The following is a 25,517-nucleotide window of genomic DNA, read 5'->3' as shown; positions in this document are numbered from 1 at the left end:
CTATTTACGGAGAATGAAAATACCTTGAGTATATGTCAAGAAATGGTATGTGCCAGGTGATTTTTCCTCTCCCTGTTTTCTATTTATCTCACTGATTTAAATAAGCATTTGTGCAACAATGACATAACTAGATATAAATGTGTGTGAGAGAGAGACATAATTATCTTGTGCCTTTGCTCTACTGTTCCAATGCTTCAGGCAAACGCAGTTAATGTTAGACTTCATGAAGAAATCAGAGTTGGCTGTCCTATTAAATACATGGCCTTCTACCTTTAATACTATTGTTAAATTTCTTAGATTTTTGTGAAGTATGCTAGCAGCTCTTTCTCAATCCAACTACACCTATTGTTTTTTTCCATCTATTTCATATGCTTATTCAAAGAATTCCCTAATAATCAGCAGTGCCGTCTCCACTGCACTGAAACTACTCTGATTAACTGCTCTAATGACCTCTTCATAGCCAAATCTCAGGGCCTGTACTCCATCCTCATTGCTCTTTCTCTCTCTGTTGCCTATGACACTGTTGTACTAGTGTTGGTCCCAGGATATTAGAGAGACTAGGTGGGCGAGGTAATAACTTTTATAGGAGCAACTTCTGTTTTACCTCACCCACCTTGTCTCTATGGCATTATTGGTTATAATTCTTGTCAAACTTAACATGATTTACACTGAGCTTATCTTTCCTTCCAAACCATCCCCCCTCTCCCATTCTCTGTCGTTGTTGGCAATTCCCCATCCTCTCACCAGACTCATAACCTGGTGTTCATCCTTGTCTCTTACCTCTTCCTTGCCCCACACATTTAGGCTGAGTCCAAACGCTGCCATTTCTCTCTCTGTAACATATCTAGAGTCTGACCTTTTCTTTCTTTCCACTCAGCTACAACTTTCATTCAGATCCTATCATCTCCTGCCTTTTCCTCTCTGTCCTACCCCAAATACACATATCACCCCTTCAATCCATTCAAAATGCAGCTGCTGAGATAGTTATGAACACATAAAAGCACCTCTTTCAATCCTTATTTTCCATTGCATCAGATTTCAAACTTCAATTTGTCCTCACCTTTAAGAATCTTCACCACTCTGTCTACACTGATATGCTCATCTTTTATCACATTAACCTCCATCATTTGATCAGTGTTTTCAGCTTTCTCATGCACACATCTACATACTGTCCCTTATACATGGAATATCCTCCCTGAATTAATCCATAAAGCCAGTTCCCTCTCCACCTTCAAATCCCTCCCCAAGACCTATTTCTAATGTGATGTCTACAGGGAAGCAGCCAAACCAATGAGGCTAGGTTGTGTGGTGGTTGGAGACAGCTCATTTTATTAAAACTTTCCAATTTGAAACCACCATGTTACGCAATAGCTAACCTGTGTAACCAAGTGATCTTGTCCTCTTCCCCAACTCTCACTTCTATTTATTTGTCACATCTCATTTCAAACTAGATTGAAAGCTCTATAAGCAGGGATCATTTCTGCATCTGTGTTTGTGCAACACAATGAGGCTTCTTAGTGTTATCACAATACAGACAGCAGCATAATACTTACAGGACAAATTGCGCAACCGGCAGATCAAGGGGTGCACTCTTCAGCCTGTTACACTTTAGCCTAGAGTCTAGCTGGGCACTATTTCTTTGTGAGCATGCTAAAGATTGTACTTAAAAGCTCTTCTTAACTTAGACAGTTTGCAAACTAGTTATAAATCTCACCACCATACACATTTTAAAAGGATAACTCCTCCACACCACAGGATGGCTGGCCCTTGAAGAGGAATTGGGCCCAGACCCACTTGTGACTAATCAGCTGCCTCCCGGCTGGGGCGGGTGATCTTCAAACTATCACCTGATCCCTGGCCTCACAGCTTCAGCTGGTAGGCAGCTGATTGGTCATAGGTGGAGCTGGGCCCAACTCCCCTTAAAGGGCCAGCCACACTGGCACCCCCTCACAAAATGTATTTATGTTATTAGTCACAATAATAAGATGCCAATAAATTGTAAATGCACTAGTGGTGTGAAAAATTCCTCTCCTCACAAAGCACTTAAATAGTTTAGTCTATTAAGAGGCCTCCTTTTAATACCATCCAAGGAATTATTTTAGCATGGCACCTAAAGAATTATTTTAGCATGGCAGATTGCAGGGCAGGCTAGGCCTGGGCCAGGCTGTCTCCTCATTGTGGGCCACACTTGGAAATTAATGAGGGCTTTATAATTCTTATAACTAGTGTCAAATCAGGCAAGGAGATGGGCTGTCCCAAGAATCACTGCTAGCAGAGTGAGAGCATATCATTTCACAATTCATCACACAGGGTCTGGAGGTGTTTTCTGTGTGAAGGGGAGGAATAACATTCTGTGACAGGCTGACCTTTCCTCCAGATAGGTCAGTACAAAGCATCTGTGACATTCCAGGTCTTGCCTGGTGCAGAAGGCGGTGCAAATTTTCAGCTGGATCTTGCCTCATAAATAACATTAACCTGTATTTAAAAATCTTTATTTAAAATGTGACGTGGGCTGTAAATGTTTCAAGTTCACGGTGATGTTATCAGAGATGAATCACAGCAAAAGTTGTAGTTGTACTATGAATACCTCACAATTAATGGCAAAGTCAAATATGTTTTCTTTCTCATCTCTTAAAGAAGAGACTTTTTTTGCATGATTGAAAATACTGTTTCTTAACTGAACCAGAATGCAGTAAAAGCTTGCATACTCTTGCAGTATATGGAACAGAGGAACAACAACAAAAAAGGCTTAACTGAAAAGCGAGAAAGTACAAAACTGCAGTGGCTTTCTGAGGGTGGGTAGAATCACATTACAACATCGAGTAATTCTCCACCCAAGCATTACTAGTGAATGACTTCACTGGTTTCCTAAACATACTCCAACAGCCTTCCTGCCTCCACTTTGTAAAGCCAAGCAATGATGTCAACAGTCCACCTGTGAGAGTGATGCAGCCCGTGGGTCAGGGTCACAGGGAACTGTGATAAAAGCCATGCAGTGTTAATTACATAAACCTCTTGTTTTACTGCTGATTTCCTCTGATAAGACTCAGTTCATTTTTCCTGGAAAGACTTCCATGCTGAAAGGGAAACAGAGCCAACCATAACACAAAGCTAACACTGCTTATAGAATGTGAAGACACACCATGTTTGTGTTACACAAGAAGCTATATGTCCCATTTCAATGCTAGGTTAAATATGAATTGTATTAATTTACACATTCTAGTGATACAAAGTTAAATCACATGTTTGTTATTGCAAATAATTGCTGAAAGAGAATTTATTACCTTTTTTTTTCTTGAAAATACTCTTTCAGGTTCAGTTTGTTCTTATAGTAGAGAGCTTTTAGCCATGCCAATTAATGCGGTTATAATAAGCTGTTTGCTGTACTAAAGCGATTAACAAAAACAACTGAACAGCTCTTCCATGTTGAAGTGAAGGGAATACCTACAGGTGAAAATGATACTTTAAGACTACAGTGTGATGCCTGACACTTAATTAGTATTAGAATTATCATTGCAGTTTCAATGAATGTGCTGTGCTATATCATGTACTGTAGAATTAAAAGATTTCCGAACACCTTAAAGGTCTCTGCAGATTAAATATTAGGATCCTTGTCCCTTCCCTAACTGAACCAACAACCAACAAAATAATTATTTTTAAAATACTGTGTTTCTTCTTCGTAATCTAATCCAACCTGATCTCAAAATGGGATGTTTTCCCAAGTGCTATCTATTTTAAGGATAATACCATAGTATCTGATCACTGGTTACTCTGATGATCAAGGTAAAAACCTTCAGCATTCATAACCCTTCTAATTTTTTTTTTTGGCTAACCAAATGTTTTCAGGTGGCTTCCTTACATATGTAGACTAAGTGACTCTGGAATAATGAGCTATGCAAGAAAGAATAAAATGCCTGCAAATCCTAGGGCTCAATGAAACACACAAATTTGCTGACAGCATAGCACTTCCAGAGCATGGAACATCAGGATGGGGGTGAAACAGAAAAATGCACTAAAGTATCACTACAGTTTGGTTAATGACAATCATAACCTTTAATTCTGTAATGTGAGTGAGTGATAACTCTTTATGAATGATCCTTCTAGAAATCTGATTCCAGAGCTCCAAAATGCTACTAAAATCAGGAACTTCATAACAGGATCTATATTTTTAAATATACATTTATTTTCATTTAATTACATTTAGTTTGTATAGGACAACGAGAGTTTTAAGGAGCTTATTTTAAAAGTTTACTTTTTATATAAAGTAAAAATGAATAAACTAAGAGCCACAGAAGAAATCTTATTTGGACTCCTTAGTGGTCACTGGATTATAATGTCTTGCTTAACAAGTTCACAAGTGCCAACAAATCTTTAAAGAGGGGCTGTTATGATTACCTTATGTAAGCAATATTAGAAAAACTAGTTAAAAGTATAGTATTGAAAACAATCAACTAAACAACAACAAGAAAAGAGGAAATTGTAGAATTAATATGACTCTTGCATAGAATCATGTGATCATTCTGCTTGTACGTTACATCCAGTGTCTGTCTATTTAGACTATAACTCTTTGGACACTTACTCTGTGTACACAATAGGGGGCTTTAGGTTTTGTTAGAATACAAAACATAATAATAAAGAATGACTAAAAGTACATACAGACATACTGTAGGTTACACAATAAATTGTCTGTTCAGTTCTTGATATGAAAAAGATCTGCATATGAGCACTATGTCTCTCATTAAAGATAGAGTGCCTGGCTCACATGTGCCTTTCAAAGTCTGTCCAGTCGGAAATTACATATGCAAAACCTGCTCTATGACCACCTAAATTTTGGTTCCAGGCTTGAAACTGGCATAACTGCCCCAGATGGGCAAACACTACAAAAGGCACACTTGAGCCCTTATTCTGGCCACCACTGACCCATGGACAACCCTCCCCATGCACATTACTGCAGTTAGGCCTAACAGTAATCTGCACAAGACACAGATTTATGCTGAGTCATGGCTAGTATGCACTAAAACATGCATACTAGGCCTCACTACTATGCCCATCTCTGGCAACCTAAAGAGTAGCATTTCCATGAATTTGATTGGGCACCAGACAGTATCTGACTTTCATTTCCCCACATGGCCATATGTATGTGTGCAGTCCAAGCTGGAATTTGGCAGTAAGAAGAAAACTTTTAATTATTTCATTCTATAGTCAGTAATTCGAGTTTAGTCTTATTCATCAAAGTATCGGATGTTATGAGTGTCATTTACTAACTATACATGGAAGGGTCCAACCATATGATTGACAGCACTTTTAGAAAATCCTAGTAACCACTGTGCCGCACTTGTGGTGAATGCACTTACCCATGTCATGTACATAGAAAGCATATCCCCAAGGCCAGTGAGTCCTAATGACACAGTTCCCTGAACTCCAGGACCTCTCCTTCGCAGGAACAACTTCCTTCCTTGCTTCTAACATTTGATTGTTTCAGAGGGAATTTAAAACAATAAGTTAGATGCTCTCAGCCATTCCCCAGTGTGCTGCCATGTAAGGAAATCATGCTGTGTTCTGGGAAGATGAGATAACACCAGGCAAGTGTTCTCCTCCGGAAATGCAGTAGTGCCTGTGTCCCTTCTCTAGCACCATTCCATGATTCAGCTACAGGACTAGTAATAGCTCATGCCATGTGATGTCAGAAGTGGTTCACAAACAAAATTTATATGGCTGGCGATAAGGACAGCAGCTTCTACGAATCACAACAGTACACCAAATGAAAAAGTAGAGTGTTACATATTATAAGCCTTGTACTCTAAGCTGTTACTTTTAAGGGATGGGTTGGAAGAAAATGTTTCTATAATGAACAGAGTTACAAAGTTATTCCTAAAAATGCAATGATGGGTTCTTATTAGTATCTTATACTTTATGCAAGCATAGTAGAATACTGGCAAATATACTTAAAAAAACGCATGCAAATGCTTCAGTCTGTTCATCTAAATCCAGCAGGCTGTGGATACAGGCTGAGATTTTCAGGAAACTAAGGAAGCCAGGCATGTAAATCTCATTTTCTGTGTGATTTGGGTGCCTAACTCCCTTAAGCTCACTTGAAAATGTCCAAAACACCTACACAAGAGCTACTTTTTTAAATGAAATGTGAAACTCCAGCTGAGGAATTACACTAGCCCATCTTGTCGTACTGGCCTGGAGCCAAAAGGCACAGGAGAATAAAATGATTTTTAAAACATGAACTCTCTGGGATCACTTATATTACAAACGAAAACTCACCTAACTACTTATAGTCTGTTGCTCTGAATAGCAAAAGGGAAATGTGCTTTCATGACAAACTGTGTTATGAAGAGAGAGAAAAGAAACATTTCAAGTCTAATATTTGTCACTCACCGTTCCTACTAATGGGTAGATGAACCCAGCTCCGATGCTGGCCCGCACATCACTAATAGGAAGAATGAAGCCAGTTGGAACACCTTTCCTCTCAGACTGGTGGGAGAGGGACAAGTGAGTTTTTGCCATACAAATTGGTAGATTTCCAAAACCCTGACAGAAGAGAAAGAAGGAAGAAATATTATTTGTAAGGTTATTCACAGATTAATACAGTCACTGACTCCAAGGCAAGAAGGGACCACTGTGATCATCTAGTCTGCCTTCCTGTCTAACTCAGGCCACAGAAATTCCCCAAAATAATTCCTGTTTGAACAAGAGCCTATCTTTTAGGAAAACATCTAATTCTGACTTTTAAAGTTGCAAATGAAGTCCCCAGCCTGCAGCATCTTACCTGTTACACATCTACTCAATCATCTGTTTTAGGATTAAATAAAGGCACCCAGTTTTCAAACATGTAGACACACTCACAATATTTAAAAGAGATGCTTGACCAGAATGACTGAAAAGCCTTGGTACAAATAGCACCTATGATATGCAATCTAGCAGTAACTGATGCCTTAACAGGAAAGCGATTGTGATTAACCACATGGAAGAAAGTTTGTACAAATGAAATTTATCTTGAAAAAAAGAGTATTGATCCATGTGCTGTGGCTTATACACCAGCTTGAAAAATTAATAAACACAAATGTTGAATGTATCAGATAAGAAAAAAGTTGCATTAATTATATTCTATGAAATACAAAATCAAACCTGTCCAATTTTTGGCCCAATTCTCCAGTACCTTGCACTTTGTGTAGATATTTATACTTGTGCAAAGTAAGTCTTAAGGAAATGGTACATGGTGACGGCAAAGCACAACAGAGAGCTGTGATTTGTAAAGCATTCTGCCGTATAGTACCTATCTTTAAAATGGGGAACAAGGAAGACCTGGGGAATTATAGACCAGTCACTCTAATTTCAATACATGGAAAGATACTGGAGCAAATTATTAAACAATCAATTTGTAAGCATCTGGAGGATAATAGGGTTATAAGGAAAAGTTAGCATGGATTTGTCAAGAACAAATCAAGACAAACCAACTTAATCTTTTTCTTTGAAAGGATTACTGACCTAGTGAATAAGGGGGAAGACTAGAAATGATATACCTTGATTTTAGAAAGGGTTTTCACACAGTTCCACAAGACATTCTCCTAAGTAAACTAGGGAAATGTGGTCTATATGAAATTACTATAAGGTGGGTGCACAACTGGTTCAAAGACTGTAGTAAAAGAGTAGTTAATGAAAGGTTTTCTATCAAACTGGGAGGACATATCTAGTTGGGTCCTATGGGGGTCAGTCCTAGATACAGTACTATTCAACATTTTCATTAATGACTTGGATAATGAAATAGAGAGTATGCTTATAAAATTTTCAGATTACACCAAGTTGGGAGGGATTGCAAGCATTTTGGAAGACAGGTTTAAAATTCAAAATGATCTTGACAAATTGCCGAATTGGTCTGAATTCAACAAGATGAAATTCAATAAAGACAAATGCAAATTTCTTCACTTAAGGAAGGGACAATCTAATGCACAACTACAAAATGGGGAATAACTGGCTAGGTGGTAGTACTGTTGAAAAGGATCTGGGGGTGATAGTGGACCACAAATTGAATAGGAGTCATCAATATGATGCAGCTGCAAAAAAGGCTAGTATGATTCTAAGATGTATTAACAGGAATGTTGTATGTAATATGCAGGAGGTAACTGTCCCGCTCTACTTGGCACTGGTGAGGCCCAGCTGGAGTACTGCGTCCATTCTGGACATTACAATTTAGGAAGGACGTGGACAAATTGGAAAGAGTCCAGGAGGGCAGCAACAAAAATGATGAAAACCTGACCTGTGAGGAAAACCTGAAAAAATGGGGAATGCTTAGTCTTGAGAAAAGAAAACCGAGGGGCAACCTGATAACATTGTTCCAATATGGTAAGGGGTGTTCTAAAGAGGATGGTGATCAATTGTTCTCCATGTCCACTAAAGGTAAGACAAGAAGTAATGGGCTTAATCTGCAGAATGGATGACTTAGGTTAGATATTAGGAAAAAAAATTCTAACTCTCAGGGTAGTTAAGCTCTGGAACATGCTTCCAAGGGAGGTCATGGAGTTCCCATCATAGGAAGCATTTAAAGAACAGTTGACAAACACCTGTCAGGGATGGTCTAGGTTTACTTGATCCTGCCACAGTGCAAGGGTCTGGACTTGATGACATTTCGAGGTCCCTTCCAGCCCTACATTTCTATGATTCTATGTTGTGCTCTATCTGCCCCTTGTAGACCCTGATAGTTCGCAGGTACTTAGTTCATGTTAACATAGTCCTCTTTGAAACAATTAACATCAATTGCATTCGTGCACTTTACAAATCACACCCCTTCAATGCACTTTGCTATGTAGACAGGCCCTAAAATGGACCATATTGATGTGATAACATTTTACCACCACTTTGTACTCCATTTGCACAAATATAAGTATAAGGTGCAAGGCTGTGGAGAATCAAGTCCAGTGTGTTCCTGATTGTGTGCTTTGATGTCACTTTTACCTGTTTGCTGTAACGACTGATTTGAGATTGTGCTGCAGGAGACAGTTCTATATCCTCAGCTCCATAAACCTTCTGAGCAATGATCCTTATTTTTTCAATAATAGGAAGCTGTAGAAATAAAAATGGGCACAAAAATATTAATAGGGGTCGTTGAGGGACTAAGATACTCTGTATTGAGGGTTTGTCCAAGTCTCTCAGACAGATTCAGTCCAGAGGAAGGCAGGTTTTCTCTGGTAAGTGAAGGGCCTTTGTAATGGAAAAAGCATTATATAGGAGGAGTACACGGGGTGGAAAATGGTTTTGGCTGCTCCATGGTTTTGGGGGGATGTCAGCCATAGGTGGTTTGTACATCCCCCAAACCAGGCAGTAATAGCCAGGCACAGGGCACAGCCACAACGGTGTGGGGATGCACTGATTCCCCTTCCCTCTGGCAGAAATCCCAAAATAGTGGGGATGGCTACATCATCTGCCCTTCCTCAGAAGGCATCCTGGGGTGCAAGGGATTCTCATAAACAAAATAGTATAAATTTACTTTTCATTTTCAGGCCTCCATGAAAGGAGGAAATTCTTGGCTTAGTTTTAAGTGGCAGGAATTGACATAGGACATGAGCCAAAAAGCTGCAGTGGATAACAGTGATCACTACCAGGGTCGACTGGGGGGGGGGGGGGGAGGAGGAGACAGAAGAAGAGGGAACAATTGCACCAGGGCCGCAAGCTCCAAAATGTCTGTGTAAAAGTGCAATGGGAGAGGGTAAGGCCCCAGAAAACAATGTACTGGGGGCCTCAAATTTCTCTCAACAGACCGGATCACTACATAATTGTGTTTGCTATCATGATTAACAAAACTGTTGTTAATGTAACAGGGTACTGAGTGAATGCTTGTTCCTCAGAAGTAAAAGAAATTTTATAGCAGGGTACCATATAAGCACCTACATTGTAAAGCACTTTGAGATCTTTGGAGGAAAGGTGTTATAGAAATACAAAGCATTCTAGAGTAATATTTTAAAATCACATTTAACTTAATAATTGTCCAATTTTAAAAGTTTTACCATGAGGATTCCAGACCTCTTTTAAAGTAAGTACATTAGGAGGTGAAAACAATATTTCAAAAATCTGTAAAGAAAGACCTGATAACCTCTCATTTCCCCTGAGCTTTTAAAGCAGAAATATTTATTTTGACTCTGAGTCAAGAAATTGTTTCATGAATATTAGCACACAGAGCATGTGTGCACCAGCTTTTGTTTATAAGAGATCCACAGTATCCCTTTAAAGATATCCTTATTACACAGAGCTATATCAACTGAACACAAGGGTTTGTGTCAGCCAGGCTCTTTTTGTGGCTCCTATTACTTCTGATTTTATGATTTATTTTTGAAAGATAAAATTCCAAAGCAGACTGACTTCACATTAATGGGATCTCCAGTACTAGCAAGAACAAAAAGCTGGCTTGCCACCCATTAGAATAAAACTAAATCACAATACAAATAAGGCTTCTAAGTCTTGTTCCAAACCCTTCCCCCCCACAAGTCTGGTAAAATGGGATCTAATGAAAACCATGCCACTGGATATCTTTTGAACATGACAACTACATGGCTACTGTCGTTTAATTGCATGGGATTATGTCACATTCTTGACTCCAGGCTTTCTAACAGTTTCCAACCCATGCAATAAAATCTAATGAAGGATGGCAATAATGCATCATAAATATCCCGGATGCAATTCTAAACTGAGTGGAATACTTCAGCTGGCATAGATAGCCATCATGAGACTAAATCTCTCCCATGACCATTATTATGATACTTTCATGTCAGCTGCAGTTGTAAATACAGAGGAAAAAATGCAAAACATCTCTGTTAACTTGTCTTTTGGGTGCTGCCTGGATGCAGCCAAGTACTCAAAGCCACAGCACAAGAAAACATTCCACTGTCTACTGTCAATAAGCTGACTGGCAGAGAACAGAAAGCCTCCTGTTGCCTCTTTGTCTGGTTTTTAACTTTTTTTTTTTAAGAAGCAGAATGTGTTAAAGTCACAATAAAGTGTTCAAAAGGCAGAGCTGTTCATTTAGAGTCAAACTGCATTTGCTTCACAATACTGCAGACTATTTTTCCAGAAACAGGCCACTCCAAGACAATTCTTGTAATTATTCCTCCAGTGACCATATTTCCAAACAAAGGGCCCATTCCTGCCAGGTGCTGGCTGCCACCAGCTCTGATGACTTTAATCAGGACAGAGGGTGTCCTGCTGCTTTCAGAAGTTGCTTAAAAACTTGCAGGATTGAGTCTAAACCTATCAGTGGAGTTGTATGAGATAAACCAGCTGTCTGCTTTACAAGAATTTAGAATACTCCTCAAGCTCCTATTTAGACTACATTTGGGTAATGATAATGTCCCAATTTTTGAACGTTTGGCCAGGCAGAAACATAAAATTGTAAGAGTATGTGCAAGTGCAGTTTTCAAAGGTGGAGGAGGCTGTCACAAGAGTAAGACACGTATACACCAATGGGGAGGCTAGTGGCTGAGGCCTTGCATATATGCCTGAGCCTATTTTCAGAATTGCATGGAACTTAATCAGGTCGAACTGGATGTGCACAAGCTAAGTACTGTCTTGGCAGGAGCAAGCCACGAGCTCTCTAATCCAGGGGTTCTCAACCTTTTTCTTTCTGAGACCCCCACAACATGCTATAAAAACTCCACAGCCCACCTGTGCCACAGTAACTGGTTTTCTGCATATAAAAGCCAGGGCCAGTGTTAGGGGGTAGCAAGCAGGGCAATTGCCTGGGGTCTCAGGCCACCAGGGCCCCCTTGAAGCTACATTGCTCAGGATTTGGCTTCAGTCGTGGGTGGCGGGGCTCTGGTCCTGGGCTTCAATCCATGCAACAGGGCTTCGGCTTTCTGCCCTGGGCCCCTGCGAGTTTAATGCTGGCCCTGCTTGGTGGCCCCCCGGAAACCTGCTTACGGCCCCTCAGGGGGCCTTGGACCCCTGGTTGAAAATCACTGCTCTAATCAGCCCTGAGCTTGCTCTCACACACACTTTGCTTGAGTTTGAGGGGCACTGTACTGAGTGCAGGATTCCCCTGTTTATCTGAAACTAACCTTTTCAAAAGGTATTCTATTTTGTAGAGTCCCATGGCTATCCCTATTTAATACCAGTTCAGAGTTCGGAAAAGTTTTCCTTCATGACTCAGACTTTAAGTAAACATCTAAACAATTTAATGTAATTTCATGAACTATTTTCTAAACAGAAACCACAAGGTACAGTACGTGATGCATACACTCAATTCAATTAAAACAACAAAAAACATATTTATCAAGATAGAGGCTCTACTAATTGAAGTCAGTTTTTGCTTATTTACCACAGCAGTGAGCAGGATATCTACATAACATTTATGAACAATTTATGATTCTTCTTGTGTTTGCCTTTTAAGAAGGCTTATTGTCCCTACTTTCTCAACAAAATTATCAAACGCTTTGCTACTAAAATCCTATAACCTTAATAGGGTCATTGAGTAACATCTCCAACTACCAGGTCACTCAAAGAAACAAGAACAGCCTAAACATCTTTTTCATACAAAGGTTTTATGCTATGAATTTTAACAGTTAGAATTAACAAAAACTCATCAAACAAAAACATTAAAGTTTCTTGTTTCTGTTCCATACTTAAACGATTCCACAAAATCCAATGAGACAGAAATTCCTAAGTGGAGAGGACTAGTCAGAAGAATCTGCATGCATAAAAATCCCAAACTGCAAGAACACAAATATTCTAGTAGTGTTGAACAAGTGGCCACCAAATCAGAGAAAGGATATTGAGTGTGCATTGTTAAGAGAATTCTAAGAGGAAAACAGCATCTTAAACAGCAATAATGTGCAAAAACAGTCAGAGATGCCATGGCAATTCAATAGAAATTGAGAGCATATTGCAGTATAGGAACCAATAATTTTAATGATGTTAACAACAACAACAACTTTCATAGGGCTAGATCCTGTAACTGATGGGCACAGGGATCCACATTTGCAAATCCAGTTGCAGGATCTGGGCCATACTTTGCACTTCCCAATTTAGCAAAGCATGCTTAACTTTAAGTCCATGGGACTTAAGCACATGCTGAATCAGGGCCACAGGGTAAAATTTTAAGACATGCCTGAATAACTTAGGCTTCTAAGCCCCATTTGCAAAAGGGATTTAGACCAGATTTTTAACCATATTTAGGGGTCTAATGGGATTTCCAAAAGCACTTAGGTACTTTACTCCCATTGAAATTAATAAGAATCTCACTAGCCGCCTATCTGCATCTTTAGGTGCCTAAAGAGCTTTAGAAATTTGACAATTAGAAGCCCAAAACTCTCAATCACAATGAGAATTAGACTCCTAAGTCACTTTTTTTTTTTAAACAAAATGTTATCCACAGTATCTTACATTGGATGCTGTTAACACATCTCACAAACAGCTTCACAATGCTCCTGCTATCTAGGTAAGTATTGTATCAACTCCATTTTACAAACAATTAAAAATCAAAATTAAAAAAAACCAAAGCCAATCCTCCCCTCTCCCCAGTGCTTTATATAAGGCTGTGGATGTTTTTACATAAACTGAATACATTTAAGCAGCTGATAAAAAAGACATTTTCAGCAACCACCTCATTAATTTTGGTAGTTTTGGTGTCTTTAAAAGCAGTATAAATTAAAGATACTGGAGAACTCATTTCAGATGAGCTCCTTGTGCAAAATATAGCATGAAACAGTCAATGTACATTTATACTGAACATGACATGAAATGCAGTAGGGTCACATTGCATGCATACCTGTTGGTGCCATTCTAGGGAAACAACAGACCCTCACAGCTTTGTTAGAAAGCATACATATTGCCGGAAAGTGACACATTTAGAGATATCTGAGGTACATGCTTCAACCCATAAGAATGCAGAATGTGGAAACAAGTTCATTCAAACGGCAAGTCACGAACATCACGAATATGATTAACTCCTTAGCTCCAAGAGCGGGATATAATCCCCATCCTGCAGCATTTAATATAGTACAGCAAAATGCAACAAGTGCTATTGCAACAGTCACAAAAATATTAACTTAATTATTTTAATACAAAATAATTACACTGAGGAATCCACCTGAATAAAACTACATATGCAAGATATACAGTAGAACCGCAGAGTTACGTACACCAGTTACAAACTGACTAGTCAACCACACACCTCATTTGGAACCTAAGTATGCAATCAGGCAGCGGCAGAGACAAAAAAAAGCAAATACAGTACAGTGTTAAATGTAAACTATTAAAAACATACACGGAAAGTTTAAAAAAAGATTTGACAAGGTAAGGAAACTGTTTCTGTACTTGTTTCATTTAAATTAAGATGGTTAAATGCAGCATTTTTCTTCTGCACAGTAAAGTCGCAAAGCTGTATTAAGTCAATGTTGAATTGTAAACTTTTGAAAGAACCACCATAATGTTTTTTCAGATTTACGAACAACTTCCATTCCCAAAGTGTTTGTAGCTCTGAGGTTCTACTGTAGATAATAAATAATAATACATTACAAAAATATGTTTCATAACATCTGAACAAGAGCTCTGTATAAGCTCAAAAACTTGTCTCTGTCAGCAACATAAGTTTGTCCAATGAAAGATATTACCTCACCCTCATGTCTATCTAATACCCTGGGACCAACATGACTACCACAACACTGCAAACTATATATGCAAAGATAGTGGTAATAATAACAATAATCTATTAATAAAGATTACCTCTAATCTAGATTCCGGACTATTCTGACTCCTCAATACTTAGTCCAACTTTAATTATGACTTTGAATCTATCCCAGTCATGAAAGCTATTTGAAGATGTACAGTAATGGTAACAAAATATCTAGGGGCAAAATTCACCTATTTCCTGCTATAATCTTTAAGGGAGAGATTTTAAGAAGCTCTCAGAATAGGCCTAACTCTGCTCCCATTGAACTCAGTGGTAAAATTCCTGTGGACTTCAATGTGGTCAGAGTTAGATCAATGCTGAGCGCTGCTGAAAATCTCATCTGTAAAGATCTGACTTCACACACTGTTCCAATGCTGCTTCCATAGAGTTCACTGCTGAACTGTGGGTGATTATTAGTAAGATAAAGGACATTGTTTGGGTATGATGATGCTGTTGTCTAAAACCATCTAGAGCTCTGACCTGAAAGATTCGTATAAGAATGTGTTGTCTGATTCTGAAGTTTTGGCATTAACATTTTTTACTTTAATGGATTTGCTTAAACTGCTTTATAAATTGGACATTTATATGCCAATATGTGTATTTATGACAACTAATTCCTGAACTGGTAGATATTTCTAAGACTGCTCCTTAAATTTTCCAGGAAATTTTTAAAAGATTTTGTCAAGTTTCTAAATTGTATTATGGTTCTGTTTTTGTTTCCTGCACTGTCTTGACAGTGTTATCAAGGTGTTGTCATGCATGTTTAACTGTGAAAATATCAATAACAGAAAAATGAAAATGTATTACTGTGTTACTAGCAAGACCTGAACTAAAATTACATTGAAAATAGAAATACTTTTTCAGGTGACTAAAAATTATATTACATCATTACATTAACAGCAATTTTATTAGTGAAGTTTAAAATGCTAATACTTTCATGGAGTGGATTTTGATAATATTCATTCAAGTTATTAAATGTCTGAGCAGAGTTGCCTTCAGGTTTCACCCTTCTCATGAGTCATCTTCCCTTTATCAGGCCAAGTTATAAGAATCTCAGTGTGATTCAAAGAAACCTATATCTCATTCCCTTTACTAGTGAGCTAGGCTTGAAAAATTTCCCAATACCTACTAGCCCAATAATTAAATCTAGTAGCCAGGGCTACTATGTGCCTTCCGTCCCACCACCAAGTCACTCCAGAGCCGTTTCCTGTAATGTAAAGGAATAGCACATCTTGGTACTACTTATTACTAGGGCCCTATCAATTTCATGGCCATGAAAAACACATCATGGACCGTGAAATCTGGTCTTTCCCCGTTGAAATTTTTTGTGTGCTTTTACCCTATACTATACAGATTACATAGGGAGACCAGCGTTTCTCAAATTGGGGGGCCTGACTCAAAAGGGAGTTGCAGGGAGGGGGGTCACAAGGTTATTTTAGGGGGGTAGCAGTATTGCTACCCTTACTTCTGCGCTGATTTCAGAGCTGGGCAGCTGGAGAGTGGCAGCTGTTGGCCAGGTGCCCAGCTCTGAAGGCATTACCCCAGCAGCAGCACAGAAGTAAGGGTGGCAATACCATACCATGCCACCCTTACTTCTGTGCTGCTTCCTTCAGAACTGGGTGGCCAGACAGTGGCAGCTTCTGACTCAGGGCCCAGCTCTGCAGGCAGCAGCGTAGAAGGGTGGCAATGCCATACCATGCCATCCTTACTTCTGCACTGCTGCTGGCAGTGGCTCTGCTTTCAGAGCTGGGTTCCTGCCTGTAGCCACCACTTTCCAGCTGCCCAGCTCTGAAGGCAGTGCTGCCACCAGCAGCAGCATCGCAAAAGGGTAGCAGTACCCCAACCACCCCCCCTACAATAACCTTGCGACCCCCCTCCCCAACTCCTTTTTGGGTCAAGCTCCCTACAATTACACCACCATGAAATTTCAGATTTAAATAGCTGAAATAATGAAATTTACGATTTTTAAAATCCTATGACCGTCAAGATGATCAAAATGGACTGTGAATTTGGTAGGGCCCTACTTATTATGTAATGTACTTAATTCCAACATTGTCAACACACTTTCTATTACCACTATCTTTGCATATATAGTTTGCTTTCTTACAATGGGCTATATTTTTCTGAGTTGTCTTCAGTGTGCTTCCTCTTTTCTTTCTCTCTCCATCTACCCCCTTCTATCGTTTTCTCTTTGTATACATTTTCTTCCGATTTTTCCTCTTCTTTCTTCTTCTCCTCACCAAAATCCCCCTCTCTCACACCTCCCAATAGAGTACTTGTATAATTTATCACATCAGTCTCTCACTAAACCATGTGCTCACCCAATCACTCCCATCCTCTCACATGTAATGCCTGGACATTTTACCAGAGACCAATAAGCCAGAGATTAAACCTACTATCCAAAGACCAATGTGAAGGAGGGGGGAAGCGGGGAATGTGTTCCCGGACAACTCCAAGATGAGAATCCAACTCCCTACCTTACCTGATAGGAAAGGTAAAGGTGGTGAGCTAGGGTGTTGACCCTGCTCAGAATTCCCACTTTGGTATCAGATACTGGCTAATAGACTTGAAGTCCCTTCAAGCTTCTCTGGCTGCTAGTAGAAGGCGCATTCTCTCACTTTCCCCATCCAGCCCCAGAGACTGCTGCACGAGTGGATGTGGTCTGTTACTTTAGTTTTTAAATCCTCCTTCTCACGGTCTTTCCCAAATAGCAGCAGAGTCAAATCCAATGGCTAGAGTGAAAACTGACAAGACTCTATTCAGTCTTCACTCTAGTGGAGTTTGGCAAAGCTATAGGAAGCAGCAGAAGCACAGGAGTTATTTGAATGAGATTTGAGAAAACAGCACTGCATTGATTCCTGCTTGTATCATGTTTGAAAGGTGCTCTTCACAATTATAAGGGATAGAAATTTCAGGTTATTTTATCTTTAAGTTTATATTTTGCAGAAACTGTTGGTGCTCACCCATGGAAGCTTTCTAAACACCTGTGTTATGTATGTCCATGCTGCTGTGCCATCATTTCTTCTTTAAAAGTTTTATAGTTTACATACTTTAAACATTTGTCTTAGTCCAGTTGTCTATTAGCAATATGTTGGCTGGTTTATTGTTCTGTGATGAGAAGCCGCCCCTGGGTTTGTTATTTTGTTATATGCATTGCATTTTTTAAAAATTCTTAAAATAGCATAGAGCTTGGGATTGATGCTTTTTAACTTGTATATACACTGAAAAGATAATAAATAGTAATCTCTTGACTAAATGAAACCGTCTTTATACATCTCTCTCATTTAGCATCAGGAACACTGCCAAGCGAAAATACATGACAAGAGTATAGCTGTAGGTGCTGTGGGGTGATAGAGTGCCATGCTAAAATAATAGCTGACTGCACAGCTAAGCTTTTATTTCTTTGAGTTTTCCTCTACACTTTAATAAATATGTTTTTTATTTCATCTGTATATTCTGGTTCCAGAAGTTCTGTGGTTGACCAGATGATCCCCAAGCCCATAGCACACCCTTTCTCTGTGGGCATAGGGTAGATTTTTGGTTTTTAATTTGTGGAAAAGCTCATATCCAGTTGAGTTAAACAGTTCACGAAACAACACCTAAGCCTGTGGCCTGAGAGATTTATTTTCATCTCCCCAACATTCAAACCCCAGCTGTGTCTAAAAATTGCTTGACGCAAAGAATGGGAAAAATATTTAATAAAAACAAACATAAAACTGCTGTGCTGTCAAGAGCCTCCCCCAAAAAAGGCAAGAGAGGGATGGGAACAAAGAATTTCCAACCTCAAAACTTTTGATTCAGTGCAAAACACATCCAGATTCTGCTTGAAGCAAGCTCTCTTGGGGAAGAGTGGGGTTTATACAACAGAGTGGAAATGGGCTTTTTAAAAAAAAAATAATAATAATGTGGCTATGCTGAGAGATGGTTCTTTGATCAAATGGGTGGAAGAGAAAGCAGGGTGGCCTGAGTTTCAAGGTGAGTGAAAAATGGTCACAAGTCATGGGGTGGGAGGTGTTCCAGCAAAGGGACAAATTGAGTATTATTATTTATTTCTATTGTAGTAGCATCTGCAGATCCCAAGCAGGGTTTCGTGCCTCATTTGGTGGTATAAAACACCTCCCTAAGACTATTCGCTGTTCCATAGAGCTCATAGGATTTAGACGAAAGGCAACAAGAGAACAAACAGACAAATGGGAGGACATGGTCACCTTAGAATGTGATGGGTTTGGTAGTGGGGCTGTCACTGAAGATAAGTGCTCATTCCTCCCCCAACTCCCCTCAGCCATCCTCTTCCCTTCTCTTTTCAGAATGAAAACACAGGACTGTCTTAGACTAAAGGAAAGCCATGCTAGATTATTAGAGTATTTAAAGCAGTGGTCCCCAAACTTTTTGTCTGGCAGGCGCAAGACGAAGGACCATGGTGCAGCGGCAAGTGGCGTCATCCAGAGGCATCGCCGCCGAAATTTGGCAGCATTTCGGCGGATGCTTGACCGCCGGCCAGGATGCGGGTGCATTTAGATGCCCCTGCGGCACTGCATTGGGGACCCCGGATTTAAAGAGTATTTAATTCTGAGCCCCCTTTACTGTTTATCCCTAGTTCCAGCTCCTTTAATATACTTTCAAACCAGGAACCCATAAATCTCGGTCCTTTTAATAAAAATTGTGTTTTCTCCCCTGCTGAAATCTTACTGCATTTCCTGCCTTCCTCTTTCTATGTTCTTATTGTTCTACGTCAGTGGTTTTCAACCTTTTTTCATTTGCAGACCTCTAAAAAGTTTCAAATGGCGGTGCAGACTCCTTTGTAAATCCTAGACATAGTGTGCAGACCCTCAGGGGTCCATGGACCCCAGGTGGAAAATCATTGTTTTCTGGTAATGATAACCTTTTGTGGAACCCCTTAGACAGTCTGCAGACTCCCAGGGGGCCATGGACCACAGGCTGAAAACCACTGTTCTACGCTTTTGCCCTTCCTCCCATTCCCTCTCCTACTCATTTTCAATTTACAGGCTCTTTTCTCCCTCCTCCCTCCTCTATTGCTCCAACTCATTCTTGTTCTCTACCCCTTTTCTGAGGCTATGAGGTGCAGACAGACGATGAGCCAAACAATGCAGAGTTGCTGCCTGCAGTCTTTGCATTGTCTGATGCTTTACTGAGCTCCTCCTTCATGGCGGCACCAGATCTCTTCCACTTCAAATTCAGATCAGCAGAACTGGTGCCAACGTGTGCACCGAGTGACCACAGGAGCATAAAAGAGCTAGGACAGCCAAAGTCCTGGCTCAGTTTACAAAACTGACTGAGAGGCCAGGAGCATCTTGATTTTCTATATGGCATGGTCACCCTCAGAGAGAAGGAAGAAGGAACACCATTGCTGAAGTTGCTAATGGCTTTGAATACTGACTACAAGTGGTTGCCTCTCTGCTTGATTTTCCACAGAATGGCCCTGATTCTGTTGACGCTGTCCTGTACCCTGAAAATTGGCCACGCAGGACACTGGAAATGTTCCAAAATATCTTTGTGACTCACTCTACACCCTTATGTGTCAACATTGGTGACATCATGATGCCGTGCTAACACAGGAAGTTGACAAAAATATTAGAAAAATAGAAGTAATCTAGAAATGCTGAAATGCCAGAGAAACCCTTCCCCTTCCTTCTCCTGTGATTTCTCCTCTCTCCCAATTTAGTTTTCCTTTGCAGCAGAAGTTAGGAGATTTTTGGCTTCCCTATCGCAGCTGTCAGTTCACCATGTCCGAACCTGTTTAAGAGACACTGGCAAGTCTCTGTGACTGAAAGAATGTGCTTGATTCTCTGCACCAGTTACCTCTCCCCTAGTCTCATCTCTCTCTTCTCTCTAATTCCAGCTGTCAGTCTTGTCTTCCTGCTGATGCACTGGCTCACTGTGCTCAAGCTGCTTTGGTGGATAGAACACCACTTCCAGTTGAGGACTTAGTGAAGTGCCCTGATTCAAACCAGTGCTTCCTTATCTCTTTGTCCCAGGTATGTTGATGCTAACAGAGAGAGTTCAGTGTAACCGCAGGGAGACTAAATGCTGAATCTTTTAATTTGCCAAAACAAAGGGATATGAAAACCCAGATACTTTACTGGGCATGCACTACCACAGCAAGTTACCTTTTAAAAAAAAAAAAAAAAAAAAAAAAAAAAAAAAAGAAAGGGAGCACTTTAATCATTGAAGCCAGGAAGATTTTGGAATGGGATGCACATGCTTCTATCTATCTCCTTCTCTTCTCCCTCCTTAACCCTGGTTATCTAAGCTTAGGTTAATAGATCAGTCAGTTTATTCTGAGTAATAGCTTTCTGCTGTAATTTAAAGACTCATACTTCAAGAAAAGTGAACCCAGAAAGGAAGTCTACACTGATAAGAATTGAAATTCTGATATTTTCCATATGTGCCAAATATATTTTCTCCAAAAAAACACAATGAAGTACAGATTACTTTGTAAAGAGTTCAGAAGGTCTTTGCAGCCAACCTCATTCTCCAACCACCAAAAAAGAAATACTCAACAAGAAAAAACTTTCAAGCGACAAAGTAAGATGGGTTAGCGTATGCACCAGGGCCAAACTTTTTTGTCTTTTTTAAACCACATGCTAATTAAAATATTATTAGCAGTAGGAAGAAATATTTTAACAAAGTTATGGGTCTTCAAAGCCTATCATATAAAAACTCAGTCTTACTTCTGACTATTTTTTTCTTTTTTTAAAGTTTTCCATGTGTAATTTCTGATATTATAAGCCTTTTATGTATGCTCCTCTTTACACTTTTAGTATGACAGGCCCTCTGGGAAACTTGTTGTAGGCTGTTCCTTGTCCTAGACACCAGACATGTTGATGTTCACATCTCTCTCTTGCATGTTCAGAATCAATATACAGCTATTCTTCACACCACCCTCCAAATATGCTTGAAATTTATTTTACTCTCATAGTACTTATTTGCTTTTTCATACTAGCTCTTGAAAAATTATTTGTTAATATGGTGCTAAATGCCAGCTAAACCTAATGTTTAAAAAATAACCGCTGAGTGGAAAATTAAATATAACATAGCTTGTTTTATAACCAGGAATACCTTGGTGGAGTCTGAAAAGAAAGTTATTTTACATGTGCACATTACGAAATTTAGAGTAAAATATAACAGAGGAACTATGATTCTCAATTCCTACCACTATTTGATTGTATGTGACATATATCATACCAGTTCATCTTGACAATATTTCTTTGTTTTTCATATACTAGGCAGACTTCAAAACACGTAAAAACAGAATTTTCTTAGAAGACTTAAAGGTGGAAACATGACATGAAGCAATACAAAGTTAGACATGCTGCTTGGAAAAAATCCAGAGAAATAAAGTTCAGATGATTTGAAGTATTTTCCTAATTTGAAACACAAAAACAATATACTACAACCTTTTGTTTACTACATAAGCAAGAAAAATAAAAAGGATCTAAGAATCAGATTTAAAGTTTTTTTCACCCGACTCTGGGCAACACTTGGAACACAATGTTAAGATAATGAATTAATCTACCCTGGCGCTTTTAAGTTCTCCCAAAGTAACTTGACTTGTTGGAAGAGGTTAGGACTTCATGCATATCTGAAAGTAATCCACACCAGCGGAAATCAATGAACATCAATGGACTAAATGGATGAAGAGTGAATCTGAAGGAGTAAGAGATGAATAAAGGGGTTTCTGCAATATTCTCACCCAGGGGCGGCTCTAGGCACCAGCTAAACAAGCAGGTGCCTAGGGCGGCGAAATTTAGGGGGCGGCGAAATGACGGGCGTGTATGTGCCCGCTTACCGGAAGAGTGGCGGGAGCTCTTCCCCGGCTGCAGAGGACAGGCCGCTCCTCGGCTTGTCCCTGCGGGTACACACCAAGAAGCGGCCCCTTCTCTGCAGCCCAGGCAGGGCTGTGCTACCAGCTCCGCCTGGGGGGGGGTTGCTTACCGGGAAAGGCGGGAGCCGGTAGCGCAGCCCTGCCCGGGCTGCAGAGGAGGGGCCGCTTCTCCTCCGCTTGTCCCCGCCGGTGCACTCCGAGAAGCGGCCCCTCCTCTGCAGCTGGGGAAGGGCCGCGCTACCAGCTCCCGCCGCTCTTCCGCAGTAAGGGCCCCCCCCCAGGCAGAGCTGGTAGCGCGGCCCTGCCCCAGCTGCAGAGGAGGGGCCGCTCCTCAGCTTGTTCGCGCTGCTCTCCTGCGGGCAGCGGCCACCCCCCACCCTCCAGACGAACCGGTAGCCAGCTGCGGGCCGCCTCCCTGGGGGGGGGGCCTAGGGCGGCGCTGCGCTGCTCGGGGGGGGGGCGGGGGCTCGGGCTGCGGTCGGCGCCGCTCTGCGGGGGGGGGCGGCGCTCTTCTTTTCTGCCTGGGGCGGCAGAAAAGCTAGAGCCGGCCCTGTTCTCACCTTACCACCCTGATTCCTTGGAATCCCCGTTGGTGATCTCTTGGAGTTTGCAGATGATTGTCTTTCATAAAATGAAAGCCAGTTATCACTGGTGGATCCGCAGGTAGCTAACGAGACTGATCCAGGACCCACAGATGTTGTCACAACTGGGGCAGACATTTCCCAATGGAAGGGGCAGATCTGGATTGCTGAGTCTGGGTGCGGCAGGTTCTTTCCTCCTTTCCCGTTTCTCTGTTGGATCTCGAAATACCGGGATCCTTGCTACCATGTCCTTTTCCATTTTGGTCTGTCGAGCGCTTGGGTTTCCAATGAGTTTGTCAATACTGCACTCCTTCATGTTGGCTTTAAGGTTGTCTTTGAAGCATTTTTTTTTTTTTGGCCCGCCACTTGTCTGTTGAGCCTTGGCAAAAAATCCCAATAAAAACCAAACCAAACCAAACCAGAGAAGACTCATTGAATTTGGCAGTCTCTTGATTTTTGGTTTGAATCAAACCTGCTTTTTTATTTTTCAGAACAGCCACTGAACCAAAGAAATCAATTATTCACTCAGCTCTAAGTATGAACAGGCCAAGTCGTTACAGACAAGACTGACAGCAACACTTAGAGTTAAGACTGCCTGACACTTTCCATTATGAGGCCTCATTTTCAGTTGCTTATAACTACCAAACTTCAACCATTCTGGATGAAATTTTCCATGCCGGGTGTCTGCCATAGGCTGAAATTTTAAGAAAGTTTCAGCAGAAAGAATTCTGTTATTTGCAAGAGTTAAATTAAGTAAAATAAATTGGTTTTGCTCATGTTAAAAAAAAGTCTTACGAACATTTTTCTTGATAAGCTCTAGCACCTTCATCTATTGAAACAGAGATTGAAACTTGGCCCTGTTGGGAGAGGACCAGGGGAGGATGTCACCAAGGAGTTAGATAGTTGCATTTTGCTGTTCCAGTGAAAATCCATCCAGACTTGGCCAAGTTGTTAGCTTCTGAAAACCATTATTTGCACAAGCTCAGTAGAGGCTTGTTAACAAAATTCTTGGCAATATAATTCTCCAAACATTCTGTCTGCACTGAGTGTGTTCCATCCTGGGGCTGTAGGGGCCAAGCAGGACTTTGTCTGCAATTGCTCCTCCTGGCAACCTGGGGATGCTGTAACACGCAGACAAGTAAACTGAAGAACAGTGAGTGTAAGTGACTTTTTCAATGTCAGAGAAGTGCATACAACATAAGTCTTGAGAAACTATCCTTTGCCTAAAAGAGGAAAGGAACGCTTTAGGGAGTCACAGGTGTATGCATTTCAAACAGGATGACATTAAGAAAATGAAATTTCAGCTGAATGCCATGAAAAGGCTCCTAGGACCAGTAGAGGCCTCGTTACTGGGGATATTTAAAGCTAAACAAGACAAAGCACTAGTAAGTATGCTATTGTGCAGTGAGTAATCCTGTACTGCCAGAAGTACTCACTATTTGATCTTCAGTAATAGTTTTATTTTTTAATCTGCAATGTCTGGGATGATATTAAACCAAGCATGCACCTTCTTAAAGCTGACATCTAAAAGGAACTCTAAATAGATTTGTTGCAACATCCTCTTTGTTCTGCATCTGAAACTATTGCAATAGTCTTTTTAATCATCTTACCTCCAAGTTATACAGATATTTGAAGTGGTTTTCCTGACTGGCAGCTTTTCTCACAGCCTGAGCCAATTCCACAGCTCCTCTACCGCCAGCTGACCAGTGATTGCAGGGCACTGCATCAAATGCTCCAGACTGTTTTGCAATCTCACAGACTAAATCAACTTCAGCATGGGAGTCAGTTCTGCCAACCAAACAGTTCTATGTCATTATTTTGTTTATTTACTCTTGTACAGACTTATTTGTTAAGCAATGATCTGTAGTTACAGTTGTGAAACAAGTTAGTTATGGAAATCATACAATTATTAAATGTTTATAAAAACCCCAAATGTCTTAAGTACATTGAAGTAGGAATATTTCATTTAAATAAGTATTACAAATCACATACAATACCATTCTATATTTATGTGATTTGAAAACCTCTAAAAGAGGCAGCTAGAGGGGTTTTTTAAATGTTTATATGCCTCAGGATGTATAAAAAGTTTGATGAATTTACTCTTTTTTTTTAAAATCCTTTCTACAAGTCAAATATAAACTTTCCTCTCTTTCTTTTAAAAGCTTCTCTCTTCATGCCATGTAACAAATGTAAATAGGAAGTGCTCTAAATGAAACACTGAAAATTACATTACAGTTTTCTGAATTTTAAAATATTTTCAGGACTGAACAAGCATATTTAACTACGTCACAACACCAGTAGAATCTTTGTAACTCTTTTAGGTGGTATATGAAGTTAATACTGATTCCACTTCATGGATTTTCACCCAGCTGTGAGTGGTAATATGTATTTAATATACTATATGAGGTGTGGAAGTAAGTGATTA

At 40.1% G+C, this 25,517-nt stretch overlaps 1 protein-coding gene across 1 annotated transcript in view; it reads right to left on the bottom strand.

Annotated features, from left to right (window-relative positions):
* The window catches only part of MTHFD1L (methylenetetrahydrofolate dehydrogenase (NADP+ dependent) 1 like), a 229,604-nt gene that overhangs the window by 67,600 nt on the left and 136,487 nt on the right, over nt 1-25,517 (bottom strand). The window contains exons 24-26 of the mRNA XM_045010255.1: nt 24,703-24,880; nt 8,962-9,069; nt 6,388-6,540 (exon numbers count right to left, since the gene is read on the bottom strand). Coding sequence (XP_044866190.1) covers nt 6,388-6,540; nt 8,962-9,069; nt 24,703-24,880 — 439 coding nt within the window. The remainder of the gene's footprint in view (nt 1-6,387; nt 6,541-8,961; nt 9,070-24,702; nt 24,881-25,517) is intronic.

Source organism: Mauremys mutica, chromosome 3 (genome assembly GCF_020497125.1).
Source record: "Mauremys mutica isolate MM-2020 ecotype Southern chromosome 3, ASM2049712v1, whole genome shotgun sequence".
NCBI classification, from domain to species: Eukaryota; Metazoa; Chordata; order Testudines; family Geoemydidae; genus Mauremys; species Mauremys mutica.
The sequence above is the reverse complement of the archived record's forward strand: the minus strand, read 5'-3'. Positions and strand labels throughout refer to the sequence as shown.